Below are 26,942 nucleotides of genomic sequence, written 5' to 3'. Positions count from 1 at the left end.
ACTGTAGGCTTCCTTCAGCCAGAAGCATCTTTGTATAAACTAGGACATTTGACTTTAACAAAATTGCATGTCATTTTCTTGTAACATTACTGTCAAAATGTATACTGTCACATTGTGTAATTTAACCCTTTGAGTGCAAAATAGCCACTAAAAATGCCAGCGCCGCTCACATTTGTTATATAAATTCAAATAAAAAATGTGTAAAAAAAAGATTCTATTTCCTATATAAGGTAAACATTACAGATCATTATGATGAGTAAAAATGTTTGCTGGGCAATTTTCCCACCTATTTTGACAAATTTACTTAGCACTCAAAGGGTTAGAAAAAAAGTTTGTTTTTCTCTAGAAATGTAATCTAGCGGCTTTGAACCAAATGACTGATGCTCCCAATCCTCCATGCCAATAACAGGGACCATATTGCAGAACACAGACAGATTGCCCCCATGCACGTCACAAAGCAGAGAATGTTCACAACTCACCAGTTTGGCATCAAAGCATTTTCTTTCCCTCTGAACATAATGCCCACATTTGTAGCATGATCCTTAGAGGAATAGAAGTCAGTGTAATCCCCTGCAAAGCAAACACCATGGCTGGTTTAATATTGGACATTCAGATGGAAAGGATGAGTTAAAAACAAGGTTGATGATTTCTGTGTCCATGAGAAAGGGAAGTAAAGTCTTTCGAAAACAAACATTTTTCCAACAATTATTATTAGATGGTTTATTACACAGTTTTTCATTTAACATATTCATTAAATAAAACTGCAAGTTGTGCAGATGACTCTGTTTCCCATGTATAAAGATTTGTCGATTTATAATTGGTAGCAAATTTTGGAGCCAGTGTGTCATATTCCAATGCCAGTCCCCACTGTGGGCCTGATTCAGACCTGTTCACATCAGTGTATGTATGAATGAGAGGTACAGTGAATGTAGTATGTATGAATGAGAGGGACAGTGTATGTATGAATGAGAGGGACAGTGAATGTATGAATGAGAGGGACAGTGTATGTATGAATGAGAGGGACAGTGTATGTATGAATGAGAGGGACAGTGAATGTATGAATGAGAGGGACAGTGAATGTATGAACGAATGAGAACGTCAGTGTATGCAGTATGTATGAATGAGAGCAGCAGTGTATGTAGTATGTATTAATGAGTGGCAGTGTATGCAGTATGTATTAATGAGAGCGGCACTGTGTGTATGTATGAATGAATAGGAGCGGCAGTGTGTGTATGAATGATTGAGTGAGGCAGTTCAGGTATGAATGAATAGGAGCGGCAGTGTGTTTATGAATGAATGAGTGCATTAGTTCAGTTATGACTAAATAGGAGCGGCAGTGTGTGTATGAATGAATGAGTGTGACAGGTCAGGTATGAATGAATAGGTGCGGCAGTGTAGGTAGTATGTATTAATGAGAGCTGCACTGTGTGTATGAATGGGAGCGGCAGTGTATATGTAGTATGTATGAATGAGAGCAGTAGTCTATGTATATATATATATATATATATATATATATATATATATATATATGTGAGAGGCAGTGTACAGACGTGATCATACAGTGTTGCTGGAGCCACGTGTTTGCGCCCAATCCCTATTGAGTATAAGGTTAAAAATGTTGGTATGGGGCCCACAAAGTTCTAGTTACACCCCTGAGCTTTAATCTATTAGTCTTTTTAAAAGGCCTTTGGTCTCTTTGCTGCAGCAGCCACCCAGATCTACTGTTCCTGGCATATTAGTCCTGAAGCAATGCCCGAGTACAATTTGGCATGGTTCCTGGTCATTTATTGCTGCCATAACAAATAACTGTAAAATGTGTTTTTAGAAACAAACTTACTAACATCATCCCCCTCCCATTTACAGTAATTTCAGCTGCTGCAGAGACAGCAATGAGCACCTCGGGACCATTACACTTATCAGCAATAAACTTTCAGTAGCGGCCCCTGGAGCATTGGGAATAATTCACCTCGTATAGACACAGTACTGAATACATAGATTAACGGTCTAATTTGTGGAAGTCACCTTTACTGCCCCAGTGCCAACATTAATCAGATAAGCCAATTGAATCACTAATTATTTTAAGAGCATATATTGCAGGGAAATTCTTTTAAATATAGAATATTACACCCCTATTGCGCTCATTCTGTCCTTACAATATATATATTACGCACTTCAGTGGGAAGTGTATACATGCATGTAAATATTTCATTTAATACATAATAAATGTAATTGTGTGAGGAATAGTTTAAATCAGATGCATCTGCTCAATAATGATCAACTAACAGTAGGGTCAGACCCAGTATAAGAAATAATAAGAATAGAGACTTAATAGTAGAATACCGTTTAATAAAACATTATAATTATGTGCATAAAAATAATTTATCAATGCAACTGGAATTAGGGCAGTTCTCAGTAGCGATTCCCCACTGCTATACTGATGTTCTGAGGCTTCACTGATGCAAAATAACCAAGAGAAATATGAGTTTATGGCCCATTGCTTGGATGCACTGCAGATGTTTAAGGTGTTGTGCGATTATCGGTGATCTGTGCACAGGGTTGGACTGGCCACAAGGGGCACAGGGGAAATCCCTGGTGGGTCCCACTGCCTGGGGGCCCTACTTATCCTCTAGAGATCAGGATACAGGCAGTTCAGTTGAATTATACATGTTTAAAAAGAAATCTAGCACCAACCCTAAATAGGGCAGGAGACTAGAGGGAGCGCTCGGTGTGGGTGGCTCGCTCGGCAGCGGCTAAATACAGGTTAGTGAGACCTGTACAATGGTAAACCAAGAGAAAAAGAGAAAAATAGCAGCGCTCTAGGTAAAGAAAAAGTTAAAATTGGATGATCTTTACAGATTAATTTAATAGTAAAATCAAATATAAAGCATGAACACAGTCTAAAAATATATCATGATAAAACATAGCAATTCAGCTATGTCCACAATATAGCAGCAAATATGTAGGGAGAGTCTGTTCCTATTGCGCCCAAACCTGGTAAATTGATGTATATAGTTACCACTACTGGCTGGATGGATAAGAGCAGTTATAGCCACCGTCCATATTTCCAAGTAGTCGGCCCAAGGTTGGCACAAATAACCAAAATCCACTGGCAAGCTGATGGTTTGGTGTGTCTTGTATAGCCAAAGGAGGGGACACTGGTGCACCAAGGTAAAAGTCAATGGTCCCCCAGAGTGGAATGATGCGGACCAAAGTTGGTTCAATCCCGTTGGGATGGTTTGGACTACAGTCCCAGATGAGTTGGTGGAGGATGGGCAAGCACTGACTGGTGCGTTTCGCTGCGTGCTTGGGGAAGGCGCATGATGACGGTGCCCACCACGATTTCGGAAAGATATACAATCAGCTATCGAGTGACTCCTGGGTCACGCGGTGGCTGAGAGCACCGGCCAGAGGAGTAGAAATCCTTTGATGGTAAGTAAGTATAGAAGGATTCTCCTCTGTGCGGGCACTTGAATGGATGTTTACCTGTACACATCCACTTCCAGCCCTGCACATGGGCTCGTACGGCAGGCAGAGAATGCAGTCGGCTGGACAGCGTTAACCTGCTTGCTGGGCTCCGAACACATGCAGCCTAGTGAGCAGGTCTGAATCAGGCCCAAAGTACAAATCAGCTCCTGACATTTTGAAATAGCCTGTAACATGACAGTTGGTGGCTGATATGAATATGTAATGAGCGGCTCGGCTCCGGCGCCCCCTGCTGGCTGCTGTGTAAAAAAAAAATGAAAAAATCGCGTCGGTCGCATCGCATGCGGCCAAAAAAAGCATGCGATGCTACCGACGCGATGACCGCGATTTTACATAGGCAACAATGTAAAATGCCTCAATTGACCCAATTAAACATAGGGAACAATGTTAAATGGGCCACAGACCCCAAAAAACCCCCCTGAAGTGTGAAATGGCCCCCCAAAAAATTGATAACGCCACCCCACGATCAACGTGAACCCGAAGCGTGGCGAGCGCAGCGAGCCCGCGAGGGGCGGTGGTACGCGTCCTCCGACCTTTTCATACCCTTACTATCCACGTCGGCGTGGAGTTGAGAATAGAAAGAGTGCCGAGCGCAGCGAGCCACCGAGCCCGAAGCGTGGCGAGCCCCGCGAGGCGACGCGGATACCTTCACAGGTATCCGCATCCCCTCGCGGGCTTGACAGGTATCTGCGTGCGCTCGCCACGCTTCGGGCTCGGTGGCTCGCTGCGCTCGCCACACTTTCTATTCTCAACTCCACGCCGACGTGGATAGTAGGGGTATGAAAAGGTCGGAGGACGCGTACCGCCACCCCTCGCTGGCTCGCTGCGCTCGCCACGCTTCGGGTTCACGTTGATCGTGGGGTGGCGTTATCAATTTTTTGGGGGGCCATTTCACACTTCAGGGTTTTTTTGGGGGGTCTGTGGGCCATTTAACATTGTTCCCTATGTTTATTTGGGTAAATTGAGGCATTTTACATTGTTCCCTATGTAAAATCGCGGGCATCGCATCGGTCGCATCGCATGCGATTTTTTGCACGCATGCGATGCGACCGACGCGATTTTTTTACCTGCGATGCCCGAGATCCAAATCGTTGTGGCGGTGCTAGGAAACAAGTACCGTTTGTTCAATATATACAAATGAAAGGATTATTCCTGGTAATACAAAAGTAAAGAAACTTTTGTATATGATGCAAACTATTGCAGTTTTAAAGAGGTTCCATTTTTCCCTGCAGTTATCTCTCCCCAATACCATCTGCTGGTGGATTATGGAAACACAAATAAATTACCATTAGTCTCCTTCTGCTCTTGTGTATGTGAAATTTGTACATGCATTGTGATGGTATATAAATGATATTATTATTCAATTATATGGATTGTATTGTAATAATGGTATTGGGAATTAACCAGCATACAGTCACTTCAACCCAGAAGAAATGAATCCTATTCCGGTAGACTAAGTAGTAGGCAAGAGCTGTTTTACAGTATGTTCTAGGTAATTAGGTATGGTATAGTAAAGGTATTTCATCACACTTTAATCACTGTGGGTGAGATGTACTAAGCCTTGAAAAGTGATATAATGGAGAGTGATAAACCACCATCCAATCAGCTCTTACCTGTCATTTTTCAAACACAGCCTGTGACATGGCAGTTACGAGCTGATTGGTGGGTGGTTCATCACTCTCCATTTTATCACTTTTCAAGCTTAGTACATCAAGCCCTATGTCTGAATTAGGATGGGGGTTAGGATAGTGTTTGCCTGTGGTTATAACACACCACTGTGTTTCCAATAAACAGTACATACCTATATTTGCTGGCAGATGAAGCTTTGCCCTAGATTGTGGTACAAATGCTCTGAAAGAAATGATTAGAAAGATGAGTTTTATCAAGCTCATTTAAAACACAGGGACTGATGCAAAGTGCCATATAAAGGTATTATTTCTCAAAAGCAAAAGGTGCGCACTGTCTAGATCAGTGGACATTACCATGTGCACACATGTTGGGGGAGATGTAACCGTGTACTTTAATAATTACTGTGGCTCAATAACATGATCATACTAGTGATTTTACATTGCTACCACAACAGATGGATAGCATGCCCACTTGTACTATAGATCACGTCTGTGGTGCTGAGGCTGTAAGTTGTGAAGGGCAAGCTGTCAGATGTAATTGAGGTGAGTGACCCCAAACACAGAGTAAATAGAGATCATGTGTGATTGATAGGAGATTCCGCAAACAGATGCAGAAAACAAGCACACACAGAGTCAGCAGTATGGGGTTCTCCGCACCTCGCACAGAGCTCCTTGTTGTCCCGGAGGGTGGGCTCGGATGATGCCAACAGCTTTTGAAGAACTTGTCGGACCTCTCTCCATGCACCGTGCCCAAGAGACATAAAATTATTGAGAATTGGCTAGGAACAAGCAGAAACAACATGAATTACATATTACATATTAAATATACTGGATCACGTGCAACATTGCATGTATTTAGAAATGGAATTAAAGTACAATGTATAATGGCCGGGTCGTCCGCCCAAAGGCAGCAAGCAAAGGCTATCCTTCTCTCACTGATTGCAGAAGATGGACACCCTGGGGGCATTTGGGGGCGTGTTTTCTGGGCATTCCCCAGCGCTGAGTGAGTCCTGGGACCCATCTGATGAAGTTCACCTGGATGAGGTGGATAGTCCCACATCTTTGGCCAAACATGTGCTTAGAGCTTCATTTATACTCCATATGAATTGCAAGTATTAGCAAAAGTATTTGGACTTTCAGTATTCTCAGAGTGTGCTCTTGCATGCCTCTTATTCCTCTGAGATTCTTAACTTGTCATATGAAAAAGATTTGCCCTGAGGCTATTTAATAATTAATTGTAAAATCATGACATGGTAAATCATCTAAAACGAAAATGACTGCTAGTATTGCCTTGATAAATTTATACAGAACATTTATTTTTACATATTACCCTTGCACAGACAACTGTCACATGTTAAAAATAAATATTTGCCTTGAGAAAGCCCACAGCAGTGGATGAGACTTGTAGTGGCTCTTCTTTGTTCAGGATACTTTATGCAGCCCATGATTAGATAGATAGATAGATAGATAGATAGATAGATAGATAGATAGATAGATAGATAGATAGATACTGTATATGTCTAGTGTCCATGAGTCTCCAAAACACTGCCATCTGCTGGCAGAGAGGAAAACTACATCTCTTTCTCACACAGAAGGTAGCAGACTAGTTTTCATAGCTTTTGCTTTGAGTGGGGTTACTAGTTGTCATACATTCTTTTAACTGCCCGGATTGCCACCTAACTGGAGCCGCTAGTCCAGTGACAGACACACCAGGGAGCTCTCAGCCCTCCTACCTCTGAATAAACTAGTTCTTTTCAGTGCACACAGCACTTCCAGCAGAGACCCCTGGGTACCAGATGACCAGGATTTAACAGCTGATGTGATGTGACCTTGATCACTATTGGAATACTCTGCTGGAGGGGGATTGTGATGTGTAGCCTATAGGTAGGATTAAATCTCCGTAATTCTGTAATGCTTTAAGGAAATTGATCAATCTGGCCGCATCACATCCCCCCTATATAAACCTATAGGATTATGGTTGCTGGCAGGAATTGAGGAATTGCGCTGTCACTCACTGCTGCCTACATTCGGGGGATACTAAATATTTGCAGCAAACACTAGTTTTTGGGGAAAACATTTGCAAATATTTTTGGATAAATGAGCCTCTATATTTATTGCTAACAGCTGCATGGGCAATTGCACTGAACTTGTTATCTATTGATAACAGCTGCAGATTGAGGGGATCCAATGAGACTGTTTCTTACAGTCTGACAATTGATTTAAGCTCCCAGCTCTCTTGGTTTTTTATTACCATGTATCTTGTAAGTTACTGTATTGCCACCTGTTGCTATTTTGTTACTCAGAGGAATTGATTTGATAGAATTGGAATTGATAGAATTTCCAAGTAGGACATATTTATTTTTAGCACATGTGAAAGTTTTATCTGTGAACATTTTATATTAATAAATGTGTACGTGCAACACTGATCTACATAAGTGTATTAAGGGTACACTAGTTCAGTTATCTTTTGTTTTATATTGTTTGTGTAGGGTTGGCGATACCTTTTCATTTACTACTGTAAGTATTGCCTTAGATCAGGCATTGTGGACCTATGTATATCATCTAAGGCAGGCATAGGCAACATGTGGCTCTCCAACTGTTTGGTAAAGTCCGAGCATGTCATGCCACAGTTTTAGCACTCCCTAATAGCAAAACGGTGGCAAGGCATGCTGGGACTTGTAGCTTCACAAACAGCTGACGAGCCACAAGTTGCCTACACCTGTCTTAGATGGTATATGTAGGTCCACAACGTCTAGCTATACAGTCTATGGCCTTTATTCAGATCTGATTGCAGTACAAATTTGTTTGGAAAATGGGCTAAACCATGTGCACTGCAGGCCGGGCAGATGTAACATGTGCAGAGAGAGTTAAATTTGGGTGGGGTGTGTTGAAACTGAAATCTAAATTGCAGAGTAAAAATAATGCAGCCAGTATTTACCCTGCACAGAAACAAAATAACTCACACAAATCTAACTCTCTCTTACATCTGCCCCACCTGCAGTGCACATGGTTTTGCCCATTTTCCAAACAAATTTGTACTGCGATCAGATCTGCTGTAGAGCTTTTCATGTGTCAGCCTTTTCCATGTTGACCATTTTCTCATGTCAACCTTTTTTATTTTTTTGGTGTTGACCTAATATAACCCACACTCCCCTTAGATCACATCTGACAAATCATGCCAAAAAATGGTAGATGAGAAATACGGCACCTCATTAAACACATCTTGCTTTCCCGACAAGAAAGGGCCAGTGAACAAATGCCTGATGACACTCAGATCTAGGATTTGGTTGCCAATGGCCACTCCTATTCGATGACGTGGCTGCAGAGAAGGAAAAGATCAATGTTAACGAGTTTGTTTCTATTTTGCCTCCATGTTGACCGGTACATTATGAAAACTTAATTTATCGGACTTAACACTCAGCATGAAAAAATACTGCTCAAAAAGATAGCCCTACCATTGTTATTGATAACATCAGTATTATACCTTCCATTGTCATATTAATATGATACATTTTCCAGAAGTCTGAATGATCAGTTCTATGTAAAGGCCCATACACTTTTACCTGAAAGCGGCTCAAAAACCACCCAGTATGGCCACTGCAACTCATCTGCTGGTATTACCAACCAAGTGGATGGCTTGCCATAGCATCCTGCTATGGTAAGCCGTCCACATCCGTGAAAATTGCTTGGAAGGGCAAAAACGCCCAGTGTGTATGCACCTTTTCAATAAGGTGTAGCAAGGCTCAGAGATAAAGGGCCTTATTCTAGTTCACTCTTTCTGACAAAATCCTTCTTAGATGGACAAAACCATGTGCACTGCAGGGGGGCAGATGTAAAATGTGTAGAGAGAATTATATTTGGGTGAGTTATTTTGTTTCTGTGCAGGGTAAATACTGGCCGCTTTATTTTTACACTGCAATATAGAATTCACTTTGAAGTAAAATCCCACCCAAATCTAATTCTCTCTGCACAAGTAACATCTGCCCCACCTGCAGTGCACATGGTTTTGTCCATCTAAGAAGGAATTTGTCAGAAAAAGTGAACTAAAATAACCTTCAAAAGTACCAAGTAACGTGCTCCTTTTATTTTTCAAACACAGCCTGTAAAATGAAGCGGATTGGTTGGTACATTGGAATCTACTCATGAAAACAATTGAAAATAGAATTGTTACTTTTTCTATATATTGCATAAGTTTGACAAGTAGCAATTAATTTATACTTGGCTTTAAAAGCATTCCAAAAGCCAAAGCTCCAGCAACCCGGTCCTCTATACGTGCATACACACGGAATAATGCCGGAAGTGTTCCTGACTTTCTCAATGAAAACCCTTTAGCATAGGGGTGCCGGGAAAAAATGTCTGGTGCTTTGGGGTGCTGTGATTCAAAAAGTTTGGGAACCCCTGTCATAAACCATTGTTAACGGTCGGCAGGTACGCGCATCGTTAACGATGCACGGAATGATTTTAATAATTTGTAGTTACCATTGATTGGAAACGCCCACATTGTCCTTCAAATCATTCCGTGTGTATGCACCTTAACAGTCAGAAAGCAGATTCGGTACTTATGTAGTATCTGGGCTGCCGATTTTTTGATTGTATGCCTTAAGTTAAGGCATACAATCAGATGCGATGCGATGCGATATCGCATCGCATCGCATCGCATCGCATGCGACCATCGGATGCGATGACCCGATTTTTCCATAGGAATCAATGTTAAAATGGACTGAGTCCATTTTAACATGGAATTCAATGGGAAAAAGGGGTCCTTTTCATACCCCTACTATCCAAGTGGGCATGGAGTTGGATATAAACCTGTGGCGAGCGTAGCGAGCCACCGAGCCCGAAGCGTGGCGAGCGAAGCGAGCCCCGCGAGGGGCCGGTATTCTGTGTCCCCTCGCGGGGCTCGCTACGCTCGCCACGCTTCGGGCTCGGTGGCTCGCTACGCTCGCCACAGGTTTATATCCAACTCCATGCCCACTTGGATAGTAGGGGTATGAAAAGGACCCCTTTTTCCCATTGAATTCCATGTTAAAATGGACTCAGTCCATTTTAACATTGATTCCTATGGAAAAATCGGGTCATCGCATCGCATCGCATCGATGGTCGCATGCGATGCGATGCGATGTGCCCGATTCGACCCGATTTAGAAATCGGCAGCCCAGATACTACATAAGTACCGCAGATTCCTTTCTGAACATGTGCAATACCCGTCTGAAAGGGGTTACCGGGTCCAGCAAACCTGCAGCAACTCGGCATTACGTACTGGTAAAAAAAGAAGGGTTCTTATAGTTTTGTTGCCGGGTTGCTGTGCAGTTTGAGCGGGTTATTTCGGGTCGAGCAACCCAGTACCCATTCACAGTAATGGAGGAGGCAGACACTCCGCCGCTGTACCCCGCTCTCGCATGATGTCAGCGAACCAGCAATATTGCCGGTTCGCTGAAGGGGCCAGAAAGTGCAAAATGCAGGGTCGTATTGGGACCGAACCGTTTCAAAGTCCCGGAGCATTTTGTGATGTGAAAGGAGTATAAGGTTAAAGGCAAAGGCTTGGTCTGCAGGGTGTTGTCTGGGGGCGGGCACAGAGAAAACTGACCATGGGGCAGCAGACAGTCAGCATATGCAAATATCAAGTCACCTAACTGTAAAAAGCAGTGGCATGGTTGGGGGCAGAGTGTGCAGTCAAAACTGCTGATGTGGCACAGTTCCCATGGCTGGTGGTGTTGGGGGAGCAGTTCTGACCAATAATGGAGAAGGCAGAGAAACAGGGAGAGGGCAGGAAGACTGCAGTATTCTCCATGAAACCAGACATTTTGAGTTGCCTAGATAATTTTGCTTGATTTTCGATCGGAATAAGAAATTGTTTGAATCAGCAAATGTGTACGTACTAGCGTATTGTTTGGTCTTCCCCAAGTCGTACAGTGTGTATAGGCCCCGCAATATATATTGTTCCATTATCGATCATCCGCTGGGTACAAAGGTCATCCTGCAGCGGACTTCTATCCCTGCAGTGTCACCCAAGTTTGTCTGGCTTGGAACAGGCATTCCCAACCACGGTCCTCAAGACACACCAACAGTGCAGGTTTTAGTGATATCCAGGCTTCAGCACAGATGGTTTAATCAGAATCCCTCAGATACTAATTAAGTCACCTGTGCTCAAGCCTGGATATCTAGAAAACCTGCACTGTTGGTGTGCCTTGAGAACCGTGGTTGGGAATGCCTGTTTTAGAATGTAAGCTCCAACAAGCAGGGCGCTCTCGCCTCATGTGCTTTGCTAAGAATATATAGTATGTCTGCCACTTGTACTGCGTCAGTATCCGCTGCTGCAACTGTCTTTATGTACCATGTACTTGTCCTAATTTGTACTGTAAATCACATTTTCTTGTTTTGTTCTTTTGCTCATCTATGTATTGTCAGGCGCCTCAGAACCCTTGTGGTACCATATAAAGAAACAATAATAATAATAATGTGTAACCAGCTTTACCTTTAATAATTGAAAAGCTAAGCTCAGCGTTGTGCCTGCAGTAATGTAATGCCCCCTTGGCAATGAGCATGTGATCTCCCATTGGCAATGAGCGGATAACTCCCTGTGCCAACAAGCAGGTAACCACCCCCATGGCAATGAGCAAGTAATCCCCCTGGTTAATGAGCATGTAATCTCCTATTGGCAACAAGCAACTAATCTCCCATGCCAACGAGCAAGAAACCCCTGGCAACGTGCATGTAGGCTGAACAGCAATTATGTGGCATAATATGCAATAGCCATTACAGTGTGTGTGGTATAATATGTAATAATTATTATTGTGTCTGGTATAATGTGTAATGGGCATTATGGTGTGTGTGGCATAAAATGTAATAGGCATTACAGTATGTGGCATAATATGAAATAGACATTACGGCATATGGCATAATATGTAATAGATATTAAAGCATCTGGTATAAGGTGTAATGGGCATTACAGTGTAAATGTTTGACACGCACATGGAGGGGTATTTTAAACCAAGTTTGGGGTGCGGGCGATGTCTGGGGGACTTGCAAGGCTGCAAAATTTGCAGCCTTGCGAGTCAACCAGAATAAGGACTATTGTCCCTATTTTCAGCGTGGGTGGGGGCACCAAAATGTCTATTTACGTCACTTCTGCTATGTGTATAAGACGCACTACTACTATGGGCATTCTACACCTTTTGTTCAGCATGCACCTTTGGCAAATGCTGTTTAGTTTGCATGCAGGCACCAAACACCCTAGCACCGGCAATTATTATGAGGAAGCAACCCTGATACAGAGCTGGTGCAATGCTGGAGAAATGTGAGATTGTTCTATGGTAAACCCTTCTACGAATAGGACAAAGCAGTAACAAGTGCTGTTATCATTGATAAAAGGACTTTTCAATAAATAGGCCCCATTATCTCTCTCTCCACGTTATCTCGCTCGCTAAGCTTTGATAAATCAAGCCCTGTAGGCTTCATATCCTATTATTTTTCATTCCATTTCAACATTTAAACAGTCACAGACTGCAGCCATAAAGTAGAAGACATTTGTGAAACTGTAGTAAAGTTACATAATTCTAAACTTTTAGTAGGGAATTCTTAAATAACACCACTTTTTACTTTTATTTATTTTATCCTGTTTTCCTAACGGTCATTCCCAATATGGCTGATTTAGCGTTCTCTATAAAATTCCATACATGCATTTACTATTCTTTTTTTAAAGCAAGTTCCATTTGCAGAAATATTGGTATTAAAGCGCCCTCTAGTGCAAAATAAGAATATCTCTTTAATCTGTAGAAAAACCAATGTAAATTATAAACGTATTTAACCTTTTAAATATTGACCCCAAAGCAAATTACAAATGCAGAAAACAAGCAGAGATACTTACGTTTTTTCTGACAGCGCTCTATTATTATACGATACAGTGACAGTGTAAAATCACCCATATACTTGTACGATATGGCTTCTTTTTCACACAATTTCGACCCAACGGGCTGAAAAATCATGTATCGTATGTGACTTACCTCTGATTCCGGTTCGATGCGTGGTCCCATGCGCATCAGATGAGTGGCGGCTGCCAGAGATAATACAGGAGCGCGCATCAGCACTCACCAACGCCCCATACACACTGGGCGGCTTTTGAGCTGAAAGCAGCTTAAACAACGAAACTGAGCTGCATTCAGCTCAAAATCTCCCAGTGTGTATGCACCTTTAGGGTCCCAATAAGGTCAAAATTATTTAATACAATACTAAAAATGTTTACAATGCATTTGACCTGAATACATGAACAAACTTTTGCTGTATTGCTCCAGAGTAATAAAGGACACAGAAAACAATTCTTCTGTACATCTGCAATGTTACATGATACCTTTACCTCCTAAATGTGCAATAAAGGAAGCCTTTTCAGACTGCCAGCAATAACCCAGTATATTGCACTGGAAAGTACAGCAACCCAGGTTTATGCTCAGTCTCGTCCAGTTGAAATAACCCAGATCAAGCAATCTGGCATTTCAAAACAGGTACTTAGTAGGATTTACCCCCAGGTTATCTGTAACCCATTTACAGCATAAGAGCCAGCACTTGGAGATGATTTAATCTCCAAGTACCTGCACTGCAGCTTTTTGCCGTGATGACACCAACACAGCAATAACTCAGATTCAGCCGGGTGCATGTATGTTAGACCTATATACAAAATATGGGGTGTGACCTGCAATGTAATCTGAAAGCGGTGTAAAAACCTGGTCTCTGCTGTCCCTCTAATGTTGCCACATAATTCCCAATTTGCATCTTGGGCTAGATTAAGGTTTTTGGGGTCCCCTCACCAATAAAATTGGCACTATGATACACAGGAAATTTGAAAATATTCCAAGCACCACCACACTGTAGTGCCCAGTATCAATGTACTACCATGCTAATGTTGTAGCCATGTGTGCTTCTGGTCACCCTGTTGCTAATCCAGCACTGCTTGCCTCATTAGTGGAATGGCGCTGAATGAACACCGCAAATTTGGCAATTAAATGTCTTTGCACAAAAGCAGACCAGTACAGGAAAACAGCAGTAACAACCCCTAGCTTATGAGTGACCAAATGCAGGGGTGGAACACTGGATTGCCAGGCCCATGTCAGAGGCACATGCTTACCTTGTTGTTTCTATAAACCAATGCAGCATAGGGTGACCAATGCTATTCTTCCACCACTTTATTCATAGACACGGCTCCGGCACATTACTTCAGAAGAAATGGACAGAAATAGGAGGCATCGGTACCTCCTAAATTACAATTCCGGTTCTGCAAGCACTATGTTGTGGTAATGTCTTGCTCATCAAAATCTGCAGGGTGTTGGGAGATGTAGCATTGTGGTACACTTTAGACCAGTGCTGGCTAACCTTGACACTCCAGCTCTTGTTGAACTACACATCCCAGCATGCCCTGCATCAGTTTTAGCATGGCCAAATAGTAAAACTGTTGCAGGGCATGCTGGGATGTGTAGTTCAACAACAGCTGGAGTGTCAAGGTTAGCCATCACTGGTTTAGAGGCAAGGCCACAGCCATACTCCCCATCCAGCTATTGAGATGTCCAATGTTGGAATATGCTTGTGCAAAATATAGCAAACACCCTGGCCTAATGTATAAGCTAAGCCCCAAAACTTTGGTGGGAGTCAGGCAAAGCTGGCCTATCCTACTGACTTACAAATGTGGGGGCAGCCTCTAACCACATGCAGTATGCCTGCGCTCACTATAGTTTCCCTCTTGGTTAGATGGGTACATGCAAATATTAATATTTAGATTGAGGGGGGAGCTATAATAAACCTACTAAAAAGTACACGTGGCTAAGTTATCCATAGAAATCCACCAGTGTCTATTTATCTATATACTATTGTAGACAGAGTGTGATTGGGTGCTGTTGGCTATTTATTAAGTCCTGTTTAGAAGATTTGAAAAAGAAAAAAAAACTTCAGAGTCTATTAGTGCTGGCAATAAACTATACCATAGAGAGTTCTACAGCTCATCATAATCAAGGGTGGCTGAAAAATACACAGGACATTACTTTAAAGGTGCCCATCCATGGTGCGATTTGCGGGTACATCCCATCGCACTGTTCAAAAAGTATGTGCAGTACATACTTTTCGAACTAGGTACCGATTGCATCACATGCGATTTAAATAAAGCTGGGTATATGCTATATAATTGGTCGATTGGCCCTATAATTGGAAAGTATGTAATGGTTGAAAGCAAAAACAGGGAGGATAAAAAGCATATGCTGCAAACACTATATGATTCCTGACCTACCAATCCCATTGTAGAGATCAAAAGGCCTTGTTCAGAGATGTACACAGGAGCTACCGCAGTGGTGTCATTGTATGGAGCCACTGTGCAACGACATGTAAGAAGCAGCTGGAGGCGTCTGTAGTACAAGGTTTTCAGAAATCCACTGCGCACTTTTCATAAAGCAGTGAAAACAGTGGAGAAGTTACCAATGACAACCAATCAGCATTGAGGTAACATTTCTAATTTTCATATTATAAAATTATACAGAGCCGTTGATTGGATGCCAAGGGTAACTTCTCCACTGCTTCATTTCACTACTGTTTTCATTGCTTTATGAAAAGTGCACAGTGACTTTCCGAACACCCTGCAGGAACACGTCCTTTGCCGGTTTCTGTGATCCACTAATGCAGGGGTCCTCAAACTATTTTGCTCCGGGACCCCATCAGACAATAAAAATAATTAAAGGGCCCCAGCAAGTTACTGCAGAAGGTCATCACATCACATGTGTAGTCAGCACAGCAGCCCACACATACATGGCAGCATTGTGGAGGAACAACATTATGGGCCTTATTCTGGATCACTCTTAGAGGCAAATTCCTTCTCAAATGGACAAAACCATGTGCATTGCAGATATAACATGTGCAGATAGAATTAGATTTGGGTGGGGTTTTTCTTCAATCTGCACGTTATATCTGCTCCACCTGCAGTCCACATGGTTTTGTCCATTTGAGAAGGAATTTGCCTCTAAGAGTGAACCAGAATAAGGCCCTATGGGAGGAGTCTAAAATAACACAATTCAACAGATATTTCAGATCCTTGAATCACTGACGGAGATTAGAAAAGTCATCAGCCTGATGGTCAGCAACATGGAGTCGCGACCCCATGCTGAGAAGGTCAGGACCCACTTTTGGGGTCAGGACCCACAGTTTGAGAACCGCTGCACTACCGCATCTAAAGACACGACATCGGAGCATAAGCGTGACATCAGTCATCTGAGTAACTATCAGGTTACTCAGGATGGGTATGGATAATAGGGTCTACAGTCATTAGGTCGACATGCATGAGGTAGACATGATTTTTTTTTCCCTTTTTGTGTCAATTTGTACATTTGACCCCATGAACCCCCAATCAGTGTAGCACCTACCCTTCCATACTTCAGGTCAGGTGCATTGTTCCACTACTGCTGGGCTCGGCCCACTTTACCATTCCCAATCATAGTCCACTTGGATAGTAAAGTAAGCAAAACATTTTAATAGAGAAAAATTCACGCCAACCGTTTCATGTGTTTCAGGTCTACCCATTGACTGTGAACCTAAGGCATCTCAGCCCAAAGGGCCGGATTCTCTAAGCTTCAAAAGTGATAAACAGCCAGCCAATCAGCTCCTGTCTGACATTTTTCAAACACAGTCTGTGACATGGCAGGTAGGAGCTGATTGGCTGGCTGTTTATCACTTTTGAAGCTTAGAGAATCTGGCCCAAAGTCTGGATCCCCTCAGGATGACCAGAAAATCCATGCTGAACCAATCCGGGACGCTCGTGTCCAAGTATGTAGCCACTGGCTTCAGCATGCCCATTAAATGGGATGGATACTCCCCTGTCAATTCCAACCCCATCACCAAATGTCAGTAGTATCAGTCATGCTGCAGTGTTTGGGGCACTTTGAGCAAAACTGCAGCCCTGGACCTGCATACACGCAGTGCAGCTTCTGTGCAAATGTGCAGATCCAAAAACATCAAACATTTACATAAACATCAGGTTTACATACAGCTGCGAGTTAGGCTCCAAGTATACCATTACTGCAAATATGAAATAGAAAAGCATCTGCAGACCGATGAGGGATACAAGAAAGCTATAAGTCAAAGCAAACCTTAATCTATGTCACCCTATTTTCATTCACAATCTCTGTTTTGTCAAGCTTATATGAGTTGCATGAGTAAAAATAAATATTCAAATGGAAAAAAAAAAAAATAATAATTCTATACACAAATATACAGTTAACCTGCATTGAGACTATTCACTAGTCAGGAGATAATAGAATAACATATCAACCTCATCTTCAGTAGAGAATATCCCATACGGCAAATTCTGGATAGGAAAATCAGAGTCTGCATCTACGGGAATGAAAGACATTGTCAGCAGTAAGGCAGGAAAGTGCCACCAAGTTGTGTCTGATACTCAGAAAACTCCAGATGTGTGAGGAGAAGGGAGAATCTGGCACGCCATGCTTCCTCTTCCCCAGCCAATCCTGCGAAGAGGAGCTTCTCCACCCACCCAAACTTCACTAATCAAAACCAGGGTCAGCATGACTCAGCCTTAGCCTGCTCCTGGGTGCAAAGTTTGCAACAATTCTCCAAATTGAGAAAGAGTTCCCTCTCCTCTGTAAACTGCCTTTTTCTTTTTTACTGCACATTATACATTTTGACAGATATTATTGTAATACAAACTCCAGTCCTAAGCTTAACATAATGGCATATTTATGGCAGATACAGGTAGAAGCTGCAGGTGTGCAAGTCTTATTTGGTTCTGTCCTTTAATAATGCATGAAATCCAGGTGGAGTTAAGAAATGAGATAGATAGATAGATAGATAGATAGATAGATAGATAGATAGATAGATAGATAGATAGATAGATAGATAGATAGACATACACACAGACATACATACACACACATTGAGTATCCCTTATCCAAACTGCTTGGGACTAGGAGCATTTTGGATAACGGGATTATTTAATATTATTTTAATATTTTAATGAGGCATCTTGACCCAGGATATTGGTGGAAAAGTAGTTCTAGACAGTCTGTGAGCTATACCACACACACCGCGCCTCAGAATTTCGGTATTTTCTCCTTCTGCCCACTTAGGAAGTGGGTGGGATGTGGTAGAGGTGTCCACTCTTGCAAGAGTGCATGGGGTGGCCTAAAAAAATCGAGTATCCCCCATAGAAACTGAGAGAGTAAGCAAGCATGCCATAGCAGCACATGTGCACTGCAACTGACAGGCAGGCACAGTGGGCAAAATTGTTGCATACAGTACAACATAAACAGTGTGTACAACTCAGAATGAGGCCCACACATACCCATAATCCTCTATGGTATTAATGCCACATTGTGAGGTGATCTAGTCAGCACATGTTTATTGAACAAACAGAACGCTTGGATCCAGGATATCCTTGGTGCATGATGTGTAATTAAACAAGAAAATCAACAACCTTTATTTTCTACAGCAAATATTAACATTTGAATGTAGTAATAATACTATTAATAATAATAGTAATAATAATAATGATACAAACATGCTGGCAGTACTCCAACTATACAGCTATGTCCTTATTCACCTACATTTTTGCACCAGTTGGAGTGACAAGGGTAGGTGTTACAAAGTGCATCTGCTCACCCTGCCACCCCCACTGGACTTTTTGCATGTAAAAATGGACAAAACCATGTGCCTTTGAAGCAATAACCTATAGTGTATGCCTTTTGGGGCAGGACAACACACATTTCCATTATGTTAGGTCTTGCTCAGTGCTTCAGGAACTAATGAGCAGCCCCAGCTTCTCTCCACTCTCACAGGTGCTCATTAACAACAGCCAAGGGGGTCAAATCAAAATAGCCGATCAAGGGACAGATGCACTAAGCTTCAAAAGTGATAAAATGGAGAGTGATAAACAACCAATCAGCTCCTGGCTGACATTTTTCAAACAGTTTGTGACATTACAGGTAGGAGCCGATTGATTGGTTGGTTGTTTATCACTCTTCATTTTATCACTTTTGAAGCTTAGTGCATCTGGCCCCAACTCTGCTATTTTGAGGTAACCCCCTGGAATGGTGTCTGCCACAGGTAGCCATTCCCATATTTTCATGTTTACCTGAATTTTGTGCACATTAGATTTGTACTTTTGTCACAAAGGAATAAGGATATTGCAAAAGCTTAAGCATAACTGTGTATAGCAGAGGTTCCCAAACGCGGTCCTCAAGGGTCCAGGTTTTATGTATATCCATGGCTCAGCACAGATGGTTAAAATCAGACTGACTCAGTTACTAATGAAGTCACCTGTGGCCAAGCATGGATATACTTAATACCTGTTAAAGGTGCTTTGAGGATCGCGTTTTGGAACCTCTGGTGTATAGAATGAGGCATGGTGCAGGTTACTCATATCTGATCTGACTAGCCCCCAAGTCCAATACAGAAGTACAAGAAATGCCGGTGTCAGTATTCAGTGCAACCCTGCATTGTACTTTTGTTCCATTAATGATGAGAATGAGATGCAATAAACCCTCTGGTGACATATTTAGGGATTTATTTACTAAACTACTGGGAGGTCTATTGAAGATGGAATGTTGCTATCGGCAACCAATCAGATTATGTCTATTAACTTCTAGAAGGTGCTAAATAAGTAGATTCTGATTAGTTGCCATAGCAACATCCCATCCCATAGAACTCCCATTTTAGTAACTAAAATGGGAGTTCTATGGGATGGGATGTTGCTATGGCAACTAATCAGAATCTACTTATTTAGCACCTTCTAGAAGTTAATAGACATAATCTGATTGGTTGCCGATAGCAACATTCCATCTTCAATAGACCTCCCATCTTAGTAAATAAACCCCATAGAGTGGCTAAGGGGCCCATTTATCAAGTAATATTTGCGGCTAAATCCCCGAAAACACCTGTTTTCGGGGGTAACCGCAAATAATAAGTATCACCTAAATCAGGGGTTCTCAAAGTCGGTCCTCGGGACCCCACACAGTTCACGTTTTCCATGTCACCCGGCAGGTGCACAGCTGCACTCATTACTCATTGACACAGTTTAAAAGATCCACAAGTGGAGCTAATTACTTCACTCGTGATTCTGTGAGGAGACCTGCAAAACATGCGGGGTCCTGAGGACCGACTTTGAGAACCTGTGACCTAAATGTATTAAAGGGGGACCGCAGCAGGGATCTCCGATCCCTGCTGCGATCCCCCCTGCAGTGCCGCCGGCCGCATCCCCCATAGGTTTCTATGGGGGATGCGAAGCTGCCTGATGTATCAACATCGGGCAGCCCAGCATCGCAGCCCTGGGCTATCGCCATTCTAATGTGGCGATAGCCCATTGCAGCCTATGGCTACATATCGCACTGCCCGAGCGGCAGTCAGTGCGTAACCGCACATGCGCCCCGTCGCCCCCGGCTTCCGGCTCCGGATATCGCAGGGACAGGCTCCTTTCAGAGCCCTGTCCCTGCGCCACAAAACTACATACATTCAGGTGATATGATCGCATTTTACAATGCAATCCTGGGCAGTAATATTCCGCCCAGATCGCATTGTAAATGCGATCTTGATAAATGTGCCCCTTTTAAGTCACTCAGGGCCAGATGCACTAAGCTTCAAAAGTGATAAACAACCAGCTCTTGCCTGACATTTTTCAAACACAGTCTGTGACATGACAGGTAGGAGCTGATTGGCTGGATGGTTACCACTCTCCATTTTATCACTTTTGAAGCTTAGTGCATTTGGCCCTTAAGTCAAAAGCTATTTCGCTAAATTTGAGGATAGGATTTGTAGACCACCAGACAAGAATAGTGCCAAATAGACAGTCTCTCATTTAACCAGATTGCCCCAATTTTAGGAAAGTTGGGAGGTAAGGTCCGCAGATTGGTATGGGGTAAGAAACAAAGGCCCTAATTCAGACATGATTACAAGACAAATTTGCTCTAAAACCATGTTGCACTGCAGGTGACGCAGATGTAACATGTGCAGAGTGTTAGATTTGGGTGGGGTGTGTATATACTGAAATCTAAATTGCAGTGTAAAAATAAAGCAGCCAGTATTTATTTACCCTACACAGAAACAAAATAACTCCCAAATTAATTCTCTCTGCATATGTTAGATTTCTCATGTGATCATCTGAATTAGGCCCAATGTTCAATATTAATGTTGCAGTTTGGACTAAGCTGATAAACATACACCCCCATAGTCAGGAATGGAGACATGCAGCTCTCCTGCAAATAAAAACACATTGCACATGCATGGTTTAGATTTATGCTAGAGTCGTGTCGTTTCACAAGACAGAGGAGAGGTCCCAGCTTATACCCCTTTCACATCGCATAGCCAGGTCGGACAGGAATCGCGATCCAAGGTCAGACGCTTTCACATTAACCCTGGGTCGAATTGCCAGGTTAGTCTAACTGGGTTATAAGCTGTGGTGCTTTCACACCGCACCTTGACTTAGGTCACAAAGCTGGCAATAACCTGGGTCCTAGGTGCGATGTGAAAGGGATTAGCAACCCTAAAAGTGAAGCAGGGAAGCTGCTACTGTCACTGAGCAACTGCAGCATCCCTGACCCCACTGCCACGCACAGATGGCCGTGGTGATCCATGCATTTTCCGAATAGGGGATTGAATAGGTCAAATGTGAATTCAACTAAAAATATTCGAAATGGTTTCCAGTCGGAATCGGAACAGTCGGAAACAATCGGCACAGATTGAACAACATAAAACAAATCTGAACAATGACATAAACCTACCAAACCTGATAGAACACAATACAAGCTGACTAGATTGGATCTTGAAAATATTACAAAAGATGTACAGTGAGAGTGACAGTCACTGAAAATCTTATTAACCCTTTGTGTGCCAGCATCTGTGAGAGATGAAAATAATCCGCTAAAAATGCCGGCGTCACTCACATTTGTTACATACTGTTGTTGAAAATTTGTGTAAAAAAAAAAAAAAATAATTAATGATATCACCTATTTTGGCAAATTCACTTGGCGCTCAAAAGGTTACTATAGAATAATTATGGGTTATGTTCTATCACTGGGCTGTCACATATTTAGCTCCTGCAGCCAATGCGGTTCTCTTAATAGATCTTCATCCTGTGAAGAATTCATCCAAATGATTACACAAATGATAAAATATTAGCTGATGATTCAAGGAGTGTAACTTTATACAGTAATAAAAATAGAATAGTGTTAAAGATGCCACCGCAATAATGCAGCAGCCGTGCTACCGCTGTGATCATAGCTCCTAATTGGGCAGCCAAATTACTTTAAATCGGACCAGCAGGAACATATATAAATTAAACTAATGGTTGGTACACACCAGGATGATATGGGTCCGATCCCATCAATATAGATCCAATTCCGACCTATTGGCTGTAGATTGTGTGGTGATTGGGCCCTTTTCTGTCCTGGTGTGGACCGATACCGATCTGATGCGTGGTCCCGCAGGTCGGTCATCCAGGGCCGGTGCAAGGCACCGGAGCGCCCCAGGCGAGTGGGGCTGGGGGCGCCCCGGTGCCGGGGGGGGGGGGGGGGGGGTGGTGTGTGTGAGGTGTGGGGTGGTACCTGTCCTACCGGCGCTGTCTATTTCAATCTGGCGGCGGAGGCAGCGGGGGTCCCTGCAGTCTATTAAAAATCACGAGCGCTATCCGCCGGGCCATGCGGAAGCGCTTCTAGTGTGAAAACTCTGGCAGCACGCTGATTGGCTGAGATCAGCGTGCGCCGTGCTGCCAGAGTTTTCACACTAGAAGCGCTTCCGCATAGCCCGGCGGATAGCGCTCGTGATTTTTAATAGACTGCAGGGACCCCCGCTGCCTCCGCCGCCAGATTGAAATAGACAGCGCCGGTAGGACAGGTACCCGGGCGGCATTTTCCGCCCTCCAGTGGCCGGCGCCCTAGGCAAATGCCTAGGTTTGCCTAGTGGTGGCGCCGGCCCTGCGGTCATCGTTTTTCAGATTGTACCTGCAGCAGGTAGGATCTGAAGAATGACCATACTCCCGAGTGCGGGTCGCCATTGGATCGGACCCGCTCACGGTGCACATCGTGAGCAGGTCGTGCCCCACCCCCCACGTCATCGTGAGCGAGTCGTCCTGGTGTGTACCCCACATTACTTACTTACTATAATAACGTCATGGCAAACATACAATACCCCCTATGTTACATGCTACTAAACGGTTATCATCCTTTAAAAAGTGCATCCGTAAAGTATTCACAGAGCTTAAATTTGTCCACATTTTCCACACTGACCTTCTCCAATATGGAATAAATTCATGTTTTTCCTCAAAATTGCACCCACAATACCCCGTGATGACCACGCGGAAAAAGTTTTGGGGAGATTTTTGCTAATTTGTTAAAGATAAAAAACCAAGTCACATGTCCATACGTTTTAAACAGCCTTTGCTATGAAGATACAATTGAGCTCAGGTGCATCCTGTTTCCACTAATCATCCTTAAGATGTTCCTACGGCTTCAGTGGTCCACCAGTGCTAAATTCAATTGATTGGACATGATTTGGAAATGCACACACCTGTCTGTATAAAAGGTCCCACACTTGACAGTGCATGTCATAAGGGATCCTCAGCGTCCTATTACAGATTAAATAACCAAATAAGAAAACAGGAAACCGACTTAGGGGGGTATTCAATGTCAGGGGCACGGCTGTCGAGCTAGCGCGACAGCCGTGAACCTGTCCCGTTCTCGGTCAGCTCGCCTGGAGCTCGGCTGTCGGGATTCAATGTCCCGGCCGCCGAGTGGCGAGAAGGGGGCGTGGCCGCGAGTTGATGACGGAAATAGACGAGCTCCGGCCGGGAGCTTGCCTATTTCCGGCTTTTCTCGGCAGAACGAGCCTGACAGCTTGTGATGTCGGGCTCGTTCTGCGCAAAACCCCTGTTCAATGCTGTCGGGGAAGACAGCATTGAATAGGGCCCCGCAGCCATCTCCCCCGTCGGGAGATGGCTGCGGGAGCTCGAATGACATTGAATACCCCCCTTAAGGTCTGTACATGGTGCGACCCTGGCTAATAGCCGATTTTGACTAACTTCACTTGCAATTCTGACTATGTGCTACTTGGCCCTAGGCCAAATACATTCTACATGTGACTTGCCTGAACAGTCTATTTAGCCATGTGATCCCAACCTCATGGGGTAGCGCCTCAGTATCACAAGCAGGCTGAACACTGCAATTTCGTCCAATTTCGTATTTTTGAGGTGAAAACAGAAGATTTATGAGAGGTGCTGAATGTGTGGTTTGCAGGAGAGGGATGAGTCCAGGATTATTTAAAGGCCGCTGCGCACTTGGGAGATGGAGGAGTAGTGCCATCAATAGATCATCAGAGAGTGGGAGGGGAGATTGCACGGGTGTCTTAGACATGTTTAGTTTAAAAAAGAATCGGGGCATCCAAGAAAAGCTAGCAGAGAGTTGGTGACATGTTTGCAGAGAACAGTGAAGATGTCAAGGAAGTAAAAGTAGTGTTCATGCATCATGATGGTCAGGTCGGTCGCAGAGAAGATTTATTTTCAAAGTAAATAAGTCAGATACCTTTTGTGCGTGTCTACTAAAAAGCAGGGATGTCACGCATTTAACGAAGATCCTGTACGCAGTCAAAAGGGCTCCAGGGTCGTGTGTGTGTGTGTGTGTGTGTGTGTCCGGCCAAAGTATTACTCAGTGTTGATTGCCTCTGCATCCAAATACACAAGAAGAAGATCTGAGAAACTTACAGAAGGCATTAATACAAACCCTGGCGGCTGTGACATTTCACATTTTCATTCTGCCACTGTGTCTACAAAGGCATCTCTAAAATCAGGCCTTCTCTCATATACAGTATCAGGCTAGGAACATACGTGCTTAAACAAGAGTGTTATACATAAAGATGTACCCACTGCCACATAGATACAGCTAGAACAGCTGTTACAATAGAAATCAGTGCTCTCTAGTTAATGCACCCTCTACACACCAAGAGGACGACAGCTGAAAAGTCGGATGTATCTCCAACAGCTGCCGCTGCAACTGCACAAACAGCTAACTGTGCATGAAGTAAAATGCTTTCCCAGTATGTACGAGTTCTCGCTCCTCTCATCACATCAGTTTCCTGGATCCCACCCTAACTACTATCCAACAAACTGGTTTGTTGGTTTCTTTAACGCTGGTTTATCATAAAATCTTCTCCCAGTCCATAGGATTTCTACTGTACATGTGCAAAGCAGAGTCTGGCCTTCTCAATCACCACACCAGAATATTAGGCATCAACTACCAAACCATGGAATGCTTTCTAAGAAGGGACCCCATTTATCACCCTATGGTCACTGGTACACTCTTACAGCTGTCTAAGTGCCTCCCGATTTAGAGGCGGACACTTCTGTAATAGTGAATGTGACTTTTTGCTACAGCATTTGCAACACCAGACATGCCCACGTGCAGCTAAGACACGCCCACATCTGGCCAGCCACTCCCCAGTTACCATTCAGAATTTCCAATGAAAATTGAATGGATCTCTGGGAAATTTCAATCTGCTTCTCAGTGGTAAACCGTTGGTACGCATGCACCGTCCAGTTTAGAATCATGCACAGGCTGAGAACATGCGTAGCTTGAGTCAGGAGCACAATATCCACTGCTCTTAGCTATTCTTTCACCTTGTAAACCCTAATAAATCAATGGCAATAATAATAATAATCACCTTTTCCTGTCTCACCTATCACACGCCCTGCACTCTGGACTACTGACTATATTTTAGACCATTAATCTCATGAAATTTAAGGGTACTTGTGTATTATCACTGCGCCCCCGATTTCCATCGCAGGGCATTGTACAACCACAAAATCGCACCGCATGCCATGCCATATGATCGCATGCAATGCAATGAGACGCGATTATACCCGATTTTTAATTGTACAGGCACGCAGACCCGATGGAGAGTGGGGGTATGAAAAGGTTGGAGGACGCGTACCGCTGCGCTCGCCATGCTTCGGGTTGGCGTTGTTAGTGGGGTGGTGGCGTTAACAATGGGGGGGTATTTAACATTGTCATTACCCATCAGGGTGGGGATACAATTAAAAATCGGGTCTGGTGGGCATTTAACATTGAAGTCGCATCGCATGCCACTATAATGGCATGCGATGCGACGCGATATTAAAATTGTACACTCATCCCGGGAATAGCCTCAAATCGGGTCCATCGCATACCTTAATTAGTGGTATGCGATGCGACACGACGGGCGCCGTGATAATACACAAGTACCAATTTAAGTTGTGAACATTTGTCTGGTCACAGGTGATTAATTCGGCCCATTTCAAAATAGGGAATATACATGACCATCAGGAGATTGATCTAAACAAGGTGCTACTTCCCTAGCCTGACTGGGAGCTTTATTGATAAGCGCTGTAACAAGGTCTTGTGTAACGCTCGTCTAACAAAGGAATTGTTTGTGTCGTTATCTGTATAAATAAAAGTGCTTATGTAAATCATTTATAGCTACAAGCAGTTCCAGGTAAAGAAGGAAAGTGTGCACCTAGACAAAATATATTCCAAGTGGTGTAAAAGCAAATTATTTTTGCAAAGAGAGAAAATTCTGCCTGCTTCTGCATTTCGTGCTCATATACAGGGCAGCTGTATTTTTAAACTATAATTTAAAGTAAAGCTATAGTATGACAACACAATACCTCCCTAAGCCTTAACCCAAAGTCTAAATTCAGTCAGTATTGCAACACAAGTACAACGAGGAGCAAAATCTGATACTTTTTAGCTAAATCTAATCCGGGCATTCTATTCATTGACTAAAGACAGTGTGTAAAGATGTGGGACACACTGTTGTGGAGATATGCCAATG

At 43.2% G+C, this 26,942-nt stretch overlaps 1 protein-coding gene across 1 annotated transcript in view; it reads right to left on the bottom strand.

Annotated features, from left to right (window-relative positions):
- FAH (fumarylacetoacetate hydrolase) overlaps nucleotides 1-17,571 on the bottom strand; it is a 39,373-nt gene extending 21,802 nt beyond the window's left edge. Inside the window, exons 1-5 of the mRNA XM_083184467.1 lie at nucleotides 17,407-17,571; nucleotides 8,320-8,430; nucleotides 5,769-5,890; nucleotides 5,285-5,334; nucleotides 480-570 (exon numbers count right to left, since the gene is read on the bottom strand). Of these exons, the coding sequence (XP_083040593.1) occupies nucleotides 480-570; nucleotides 5,285-5,334; nucleotides 5,769-5,890; nucleotides 8,320-8,430; nucleotides 17,407-17,487 (455 nt within the window). The 5' untranslated portion in view covers nucleotides 17,488-17,571. The remainder of the gene's footprint in view (nucleotides 1-479; nucleotides 571-5,284; nucleotides 5,335-5,768; nucleotides 5,891-8,319; nucleotides 8,431-17,406) is intronic.
- Nucleotides 17,572-26,942: the final 9,371 nt, after the last annotated feature.

This window comes from Crinia signifera, chromosome 4 (genome assembly GCF_055691185.1).
Source record: "Crinia signifera chromosome 4, ASM5569118v1, whole genome shotgun sequence".
Lineage (NCBI taxonomy): Eukaryota > Metazoa > Chordata > Amphibia > Anura > Myobatrachidae > Crinia > Crinia signifera.
The sequence above is the reverse complement of the archived record's forward strand: the minus strand, read 5'-3'. Positions and strand labels throughout refer to the sequence as shown.